Source organism: Meleagris gallopavo, chromosome 1, assembly GCF_000146605.3.
Source record: "Meleagris gallopavo isolate NT-WF06-2002-E0010 breed Aviagen turkey brand Nicholas breeding stock chromosome 1, Turkey_5.1, whole genome shotgun sequence".
NCBI classification, from domain to species: domain Eukaryota; kingdom Metazoa; phylum Chordata; class Aves; order Galliformes; family Phasianidae; genus Meleagris; species Meleagris gallopavo.
In genome coordinates, this window is record NC_015011.2 from 114,576,439 (window position 1) to 114,585,225 (window position 8,787).

At 39.9% G+C, this 8,787-nt stretch overlaps 1 protein-coding gene across 1 annotated transcript; it reads right to left on the reverse strand.

Annotated features, from left to right (window-relative positions):
• Nucleotides 1-6: 6 nt before the first annotated feature.
• On the reverse strand, nt 7-8,599 carry LOC104914916 (gamma-taxilin-like). Its single transcript, XM_031557196.1, has 3 exons — nt 8,423-8,599; nt 1,689-2,001; nt 7-1,087 (listed from the first exon to the last, which is right to left on the reverse strand). Exons 2-3 carry the CDS (start codon nt 1,984-1,986, stop codon nt 981-983), a joined length of 405 nt encoding a protein of 134 aa, XP_031413056.1. The 5' UTR covers nt 1,987-2,001; nt 8,423-8,599; the 3' UTR covers nt 7-980.
• Between the last annotated feature and the right edge of the window lie 188 nt (nt 8,600-8,787).

An 8,787-nucleotide genomic window follows, 5' to 3' on the forward strand; every position in this document is an offset into this window, starting at 1 on the left:
GAAAAAAAAAAAAAAAAAAGAGCTAACCTACATGTATTCTTAAATAGTTATTGCTTCTGTGACTAGAAAGTTTTTGTACTAGCTCATTAGCAAAGCTCTGCAGACAGTGATATTCTCAAAAGAAAAAAAGATTACTTCAGAAGAGTTATGTCATGTTGTGCAGCCATTATGTTTATTATGCAGCCATTTTCAGAAATGTTTCCACACATACTACATCTGACAACAAGAGAAAGCAAGCCTTGTGTTTTTTCAAGCTATTCAGTCATTTGCTTTTACTTTCATTTTGTAGCTACAAATATGGTGGAAAAAAAACATACAGGTGTTATTTCCATTCTTGGCTGTCCCCATCACAAGATGAATAAGTGCAGCATTTTTCATCTCCAGAAACATTCCAAAAAACAACTTATGACCCAATAACCCACCCAATTTTGCCATCAATTACTTTAGAGATTAAGTTGTCCTGTCTGTCATTTAGAGTCAGAATGCACCCTACGATCAGTAACTGATTGTGCTCTCATGAAACCATGACACATGTTCTGCCTTTTTGGTCTGTTACTGAAGAAATCCGCGTGTATGATCACAGAGCAAAATTACACCTTCCAGCCCTACCTTCAATCTCTAAGGAGTTAAGCAGAACTAATTTATTTTAAATCCTTGGCAAAGTATGTTCTTTCCCTTTTTGCTAAAATGCAGACATTACCTAGGAAAATACTTTCTTCCATAAGAAAAATCTTTCTGTTAATCCCAGTGTTATGATTCAGTATCAGGTTGTCAAAAAGTTATAATCTAGTTTTTCTTTAGTTTTAGACAGTCTTGCAGAAATGAAAAGACTAAACACAAGCTCTGCTGGAGCAATATTCATGAGAAGCCTGTGTGTTCATTTCTGCCTGCTAACACTGTGAAACATTCAAAATCATTAACCATCCTGTATTAGAAGTTCTTGCATTCCACGGTTAACACATGAATAACTCTTGCTATCTTTACAAATTACTTACCAGATCAGCATACTTTTTGCACAAAGCTGCCAACTTTTCCTCTGGAGTAGAAAGTGTGTTCAAAGCTTGCATTAATAATAGTACTTCTTTTCCTATTAAAAGAAGGAAAGACAACCTTATTGAGGAGAAAAAAACTTACCAGAAAAGCAGCTTGTCTTTAAAAGTAAAATGCAGAAGTGCAGGAAACTAGTGTGACTTAAGTTGTTCTCTGGTTTGAGAGCTGCACAATGGGAAGTCATCACAGTACGAATCATTTTACTTGACTATATGCCATTACACAACTTGGATAGCAAAAGTTACTTCAATCTTAAAACTACAAAAATATTTTTGTTTGACTTACAATAGGAAAGAAAAAGTTGAATTAATTTAAAAGGTTGAAGTTTAGCTACTAAAAGATATTCACAAAAGTGCTTTTAATATGCCTTTGGAATTCAAATACCAGCAGTGAGAGCATTAAAGACTGCAATCACAAATTTAAAAATTAATCCAACAACCAGGAAGTTAAAAAGCAAATTAGTAATGACAGAAGAAAAAAAAAAAAAACAACTGCTGTAAAAACAGCAATATCAGCAGAGGGACTCTTACATATGCATTAAGAACTGTTTTTTCCTAAGTAAAAGTATACATTCTGTTGTCCTTAGAAAAGTACTCTAAGTGGTTCTGGTTACAAAATAAAGATGAGATAGAACACACCTAAAGTTTTCTCTTTGTGCTTTTCGCTCTCTGGATCTTGTTGGCCATCAGGTGGATCGGTACGGGCTTCCTCTCTCCCAGGAGTCTCCTCACGAGACTCCTGAGAGCAGCACGTGGACCCCAGGAGCTTTCTGTTCTTTGTAATATACTCAGTTCCTTCCAATGTGTCCGTGTTTTCCAGGCCATCACAGTTGGGCTGCGCATGCTGTAACACTGTGTTAGACAATTCATTGCACCTGCTGTTCATCAGCTGATCCTGGTTATTCATTCCCGTCTCTTGGGATCCAGCTTCTTCCATTGCACCAACAACCAACTTCAGAAGCGAAAGGAAAAAGCAGAGATCAACAGTCAAGCAGTGTATTTAAAATGGAAACTTCCACTTCTATGTGGCATGGACAAAAAAAAAAAAAAGTAAAAGTCCACTGTTATTCATGTTGATCAAGGTGATACTTACTGCCATATATAAATAAACGTAAACAGAATAAGCCTAAGGAACAATGAAGAAAACAGCACAACAGTCCAAAATACTACTTTTCCTACTATCAACAATTTCAGTACACTGTCATCGCAAAAATATCTACATGGAGATATGCTTGTGAAGCTCCAAAACAAATGTGACATCATCTGAGTTGTTAAATCACTCAGACTTAACTGAAAACATTTTTCCATAATACTTCTTAAAAAGTGTATCTCACAAAATCAACACTAAGTATAGGAGATATTAAGTACATGGAAAAATAGGATCTAGAAATTGAAATAAGGATGTCTCATGATTAAGTACCGCTTTATTACATACGAGGCTCAGAGAACTGAAAGATAGCAGTTTTAAAATCATTCAAGAGCTGTACCAAAAGAAAGGTCAAGAAATTCATAGAAATACATTTAAGGATAAGAGCTTAACCTACTTCAATCATACGTGACTGTCAACTTATGATTGGAGAGAACTTGTCTAACAAGAATGATAAACAGGAGTAGGAGCACATTCATTTTCAAAATATTGAAATTTGCCCCCATTAAATCATCCCCAAAAGCTTTAAAAGTTACAGTGCAAGTAGTTACAGAACCAGGTCTTGTTTATGTGCAGAGTGATGTTTAAGCACAAATTAATTTCAGATTGTGTTTTACTGTTAAAAATAATGTTAATGTCTAAAACCAGGAATTGGCACTGGGTTGTACATTCTGCATGGATGGACCATCTTCCTGTTCAAAAGGAAGTAGCCAACATCAAAGGAACACAGCCAACACTAATAAAATACTTCAAGATACAGTTCAAATCCCATTTTCTTCAGCAGGCTTGGAAGTAATTTGAAATCATTAAAGAAACATGCATGAGAGCTTAGTTGTTCACTACAGTCAAAGCAGGTCCTCTACATTAGACCTTATCTCAAGGTAAATTCATTCTTGTGAAGATGGAATTAAAGCAGTACATTTCAGGAAGGACAATAAGTTTTGCAAATGTAAATAATCTGTACAGACATTAAGAAGCAACTGCCGACTTATCAAAGATTTTCACTTTGCCTTGCTCTCTAAAAGTGTAGAAAGCACCTGCTTTATGGAACAAACACACTGCAGCTTTATCTTCTTCCAGTCATGCCAGACAATGCGCTTGATGAAAGCTTCTAATGGTAATACATGGAGAGAATTGCTGTAATCAATAACCAATCCCAATGTTTTTCTTAGAGCTCTAAAACACATTCTTTCCTTAGATTGTCTTAAGCCATGAGACCTCCTTTGCATGGGAAAGGCTCACTACTCCAAGTTCAGCAAACGAGAGCTTCTTCCTAAAAACAGTATGAGATATGAAACACGTACAACAGCTCATTCAAACTCTGCAAAATGAATTTTGTACAAATGGTTGAAAACAGAGCACAGGGCTTCTTTACGAAACACAATTTGCCCAGAAGCTGAATACAGAGTACTACAGGGCTCACGTTACACTGGCAAAGCAGGAAAGTTCAGAGCATGAAACTGAGGCAGAACCGCAGTACCAACAACAGCTGAAATGTGCTGTTTTTCCCCCATTACGCAGGATGTCAGCTTCTAGCTCAGATTCCTAACCCCCCTGACCCTCAGAAGCCTGGCAAGCAATAGGAGAAACCTGCCCCAACCTCAAGAGTTTCGGAGCAGAGGCAGCATTTTCAGGCTTTCTGAAATTCATGAAGAGACTCAGGAATTTCTTTTAGAAAGCGGAGCGCAGAAGCGCCAAGTGCTCCAACAGGCAGCGGGTAGGCCTGGCTGGCACACAGCGAGCAGCAGCAGCGCCCAGGCAGCGCTCTTGCAATCACTGCTCCTTCCCCTCTTTCAGACTATCTCCCTGTTGTGCTGAGAGCAGCGTTTGTGCAACTTGTTCGAACAAAGTTTATAGCCAGATCAGTCCCTCGGCCCAGTTCACTGCACAGCAATAGGCCGTTCTGCCAACAGCACAGAAGAGCTCGCGATGGCTGGAAATCAGCCAAGACGCGAGAGACGCTAAAAAAAGGTCGGCTTGATCACAGCCAGAGTGTGAGGAACTGAGCCAAAAATACCTCATCCTAACCACAGAAGCGCAGGTAGCATGGACTCCTGCAATTCTAGAGCACCGTCAGCAAGAAGGCATCCACAAGAAGCTATTTTCACCCATGAAAACTCCTCCTTTTCTGAGGAAAAGTGAAAAGTTACTGGCATGGGCACTTACGTGGCCAGGGACTGAAAAACACCCACTCCGCTAGCAAACTGCCACAGTACCTTATATATCCCTCATTTCTGAGCTGGCGTTTATACGCACATTCCAAAGCATCTGGCAGATTTGCTAAGCGAATACCACCACCTCATTAATTCAGCAGAGCTTTTTCTAGAAGTCAAATTAGGTGTCAGTCCAATTCTTTACTGACAATAATAATTTCTCAACTGCAGGAGCTTCTCTGTTCTTGGACGAGGAAAAAAAACCATGAGGAATTTCAGAACATCAGATTCATTCTCCCAAGTCTAGCAGAGAAGGTAGCAGTCACCCACCAAAAAACTGAGGATCAAGATTTGTGTGCATGTGCCCTGTACATTTCAAACAGACTTCAAAATAATAGCACTACATTTCCAGTAATGAAAGAAAGCAACTATTTAGCTTTTCAACCTTTTCTTGGATTCTTGGCTTTCCAATGAATGTGGAACAAATTGAATCTTACTGACAAGCAATCCTGCTCCATCCAAAACTAAAGCACAACATGGCAGGAGACCATTTTGGTATTAATATTCAATTTTCTTGGCTTAAATATAATTAGGAACTGGTGATCATGGGCTAGAATAGGTTAGAGAAAGGATTCTAGCAGCAATACCAACAACTTGATGGATAGCATAGAAGACTAACTAAGAAACAGGATCAAATCCCATCCAATTGCCATTCATAAATCCTAGTAGGACTGACAGCAATGAGGCAACGTAGTAAAACTCTAATGCGTTTAACCTAAATTAGAAAGTGTTTATTTTTCATTTTAAGCACTGAGGAGTCTATTACTGCCTGACAGGTGCCACAAATGCTAACAGCTAGATGACCTCCTGATAATGATTAACATTTTCACTTCAGCATTGCAAGCTGTCACTTCAAACATTTTGGCTTGCTTGGGCCACACCGAGAGAAGAGGAATCATGTTGGGCCACATATAAAATACATTATATAGTTCATGCATGTAAGTTAAAAAACTTCTAATATTTTTATATTAAAAAAAACACAATGAAAACATAAGACTTGGGAGTTGGACATGCATGCTTTAGATCTGCAGCAGCCTTTTTAAACTGCTCTTCAGACACAAACTACAGATAATTTCAGATTTGGTCGAAGTACATCAATAACAACCACCACGTTGAGAATGTTATTGTCTACACTGTATAAGTATTGCTAAAATTGTCCCTCTTACTGAAGGAATGGACAGAACAACCCAAACCATTACCTCTTTCCCTCCAAAATTCATGTTAATCAGACGAGTGAACTTCTCAGTTTAACATTCCAGCCAGAACAGAGCACTTCCAACAGCGCATTGTATAATAGTGCTGATTCAGTACTGACTGCATAAAAACAAACAAAGCCACCCCACCAAAACCCAGCTACTGAAATTACTACTACATTTTCAGCTGCTACCGTGGTCACTCAGGTTACAGCCAGCTTCCAAGCAGATTTAACAATACATGGATTATAATTTAACAGACCTGAATAAGATCGTAACGTACCTAAAAAGACTTTCAGTAAGAGAAGAACATCCTGCACAGCAGATGCAGCACTTTATACTGCATTATCTCAAGAGTATTTAGCAAAATTTAAAACTTCTCTATTACAAGAAAAATACCTGCTACGTATGTAGCTGTGGATCCAGTTATTACAAGACACTGATATTTCAGAATAAGCACAACCATTTTTAAGCCATTTAAAACAGGGTCAGGCAGCTTGAGGATGCCTGCAGGAATACTATTCATAAGAGCACTCCTGCTCAAAAACCCCAAAGTTTCAGGTCAGTAGCCTGCTCTGTTCTCTCAACTCATGCCTTGATCAAACAGGTGTGTATCAGAAAGACTCTACCTTGCTTCGCACCTAAAAGGTGAGAGCACAAAGACAGGCACCCTACTTATGAAACTGCCTATGATCACAAGGCATTAAGCCAGTGTTATTCTATGTCAAATCCTATGTTGCCACTGCAGTAACATTCCCTACATGAGAAGGCCTACACAGAGCCTATCCTACCATGGCCAAACATAATGTGGGCAGATCCTTTTCTGTTCCAGTATCTATGAAATACCATGTTGTTCTATCCAAAAATACACTGTGCATACTGCTGGGTACTAAACTACCTATACTTTGCATCTCTGTACCTCTTAATAACAGATCCTAATTAGTAGCCGTCATAACTTCCTGTTTCTCCTAAACGTTAGCAAAACACCCTAAAAAAATAAACAACCAAAGCATTTCCTACATTCTCCATAGCAATGGATTGTCCATACTGTAAGAAGGCCTTTACAACCACTGCCTTCAGAGCTGTTAATGCTTTTCAAAAACATCCCATAAGCTTCAGGAAGAACATACGTACATAACCAACCAATTACATTAAAATGTTGTGCCAAGAAGTATATCACTTTATCCTAAGGGTTTACAGAGCAGAACAAGCTTTAGGCTTCTACCATCCCAGCATTTTACTTTTACTTGCTAACACACCAAAACTCGATTTGAAAATACATATAATAGATTTCTGCTCACCACAGATACTCAAGACAACTTCAGTTAACATAACTGTACTGCGCTAAAAATCACTTTAAAGTCACTTTTGGTTGTATTTTTTTATTCATTGGTTTTTTTTTTGTCTAAGAAAAATTAACTTTTTTGGTATGCCACAGAACTGTAGCTTGAATTTTAGAACACGTGCACTTTCATCCACTGGTCTAGCATCCAGGTGCTCTTGTGACCACAAGACTAGTTTATTAAGTTTGCTTCTCCATGTCATACTTCTGTATGCTATGTCCTGACTAAATAGCCTGACCTAATTAGGCATGCAGTTCAATTACAACTTTCTGAGAAGAACGATGGCCTCTGAGGCGGCTTCCCCTCTGAACTGGGATCTCAGCTGTGAGGTCTTAAAGTCATTTCCAACAAGCACTTCACCCTGCCCTGTCATTACACTCAGAGTGATGCTCTCAGCACTCCTTTATCTGCTTTCGGAACATTGGACTGAGGCCTCCTCCTCAGTGTTACTCATCATCACTGCAAGGTGAGGTGTCCCAGCACAGCAGAAGGAACGTTAAGAAACAACTGCTTGAACAATATTTTCTCTTCATAATATTAGAAGTACTATGTTACTAGTGCTGTTGGCCTTACATTCAAGCCTTTAATATTGACTCAGGCACTTAGATTTTCTCATACCTCTGCTCAAGGTCCTTGTTTTGGTGCCCTTTCCATTCTTCCTGCATTTTCTCTCAGTGGCCTTGACACACAGAATTCCTGCTTTCAAAAATAGCTTTTGTATTTCATACAATCACTAAGATTGGAAGAAGATGTCTAAGGTCACCTAGTTCAACCACCAAGCCATCACACCATGCCCACTGACCATGTCCCTTAGTGTCATGTCTACACATTTCTTGAGCACCTCCGGGGATGGTGACTCCACCACCAGCCTGGACAGCCTGTGCCACTGCTTCACCAATCTTTCTGAAAAGAAATTCTTCCCTATATGCAACCTGAACCTCCTGGCACAACTTGAAGCCATTCCCTCTCACCCTACTGATGTTACCTGGGAGAAGAGGCCAACCCCCACCTCACCACAGCCTCCTTTCAGGCAGTTGTAGAGAGCAATAAGGTCTCCCCTGAGCCTCCTCTTCTCCAGACTGAACAATCCCAGTTCCCTCAGCTGCTCCCCATACGACTTGTGCTCCAGACCCCCAGAGCTTTGTTACCCTTCTCTGGACACGCTGCAGGGCCTCAATGTTGATTTACCACAAAAGAGCATTTGTATTCTTTTCCTCCGGTGCTCTGAAAGCACTATTTTGATTAAAACAAACAAACAAAAAACAACAACAAAACCAACATGAGAAAACACTTCCTGTAACTCTAGCAAAATTCTCAGTGCTGAAACCCAAGTCCTATATGCAAACTGTGCAGGGCATGCTGCTGCACATGTCACTAGTGCTTTTTAATGCACGCACCTAAGACAAGTGTTAATTAAAAAAAAAAAGTAAATACAGCGTGAATCACTTCCCACAGACATGCTTCACTTCCTCCTTACTCTAAACTTAGTTGTTTTTCTGTCGTCTGCGCTTCTGCAGAAAGTTGGTGGACAAGTTCTTAAATCCCAAGAAAGCACGGCACAGGGAACATACAAAGAAAGACGCTCCAGCAGGGAGAATACACCTGCAAGAGACCGTCGGACGATTTTCAGTTCTTGAAAGATACTCGAAGTGGAAATTACCCGATACTCCCTGCTATGTTTCAAGGGGGTTGAATTCTACTCCGTACCGCCGTGCGAATTAAGCGATGCTGCGAATTCCGATAACGAGGGCAAGGCTAAGCACGCCACCTGCCTCCTCGCGGACCACAGCCGCACACCCCTTCCGAGCAAACATCTCCGGGCAAGGAGCGGCGGGTACAGCC

Excerpts from the sequence above, each read along its gene's own strand:
- LOC104914916 (XM_031557196.1), bottom strand. The coding sequence starts at position 1,986 with ATGGAAGAAGCTGGATCCCAAGAGACGGGAATGAATAACCAGGATCAG. Across the intron at positions 1,088-1,688 it reads GCACAAAGAGAAAACTTTAG|GAAAAGAAGTACTATTATTA; the intron begins GTGTGTTCTATC and ends TTCTTTTAATAG.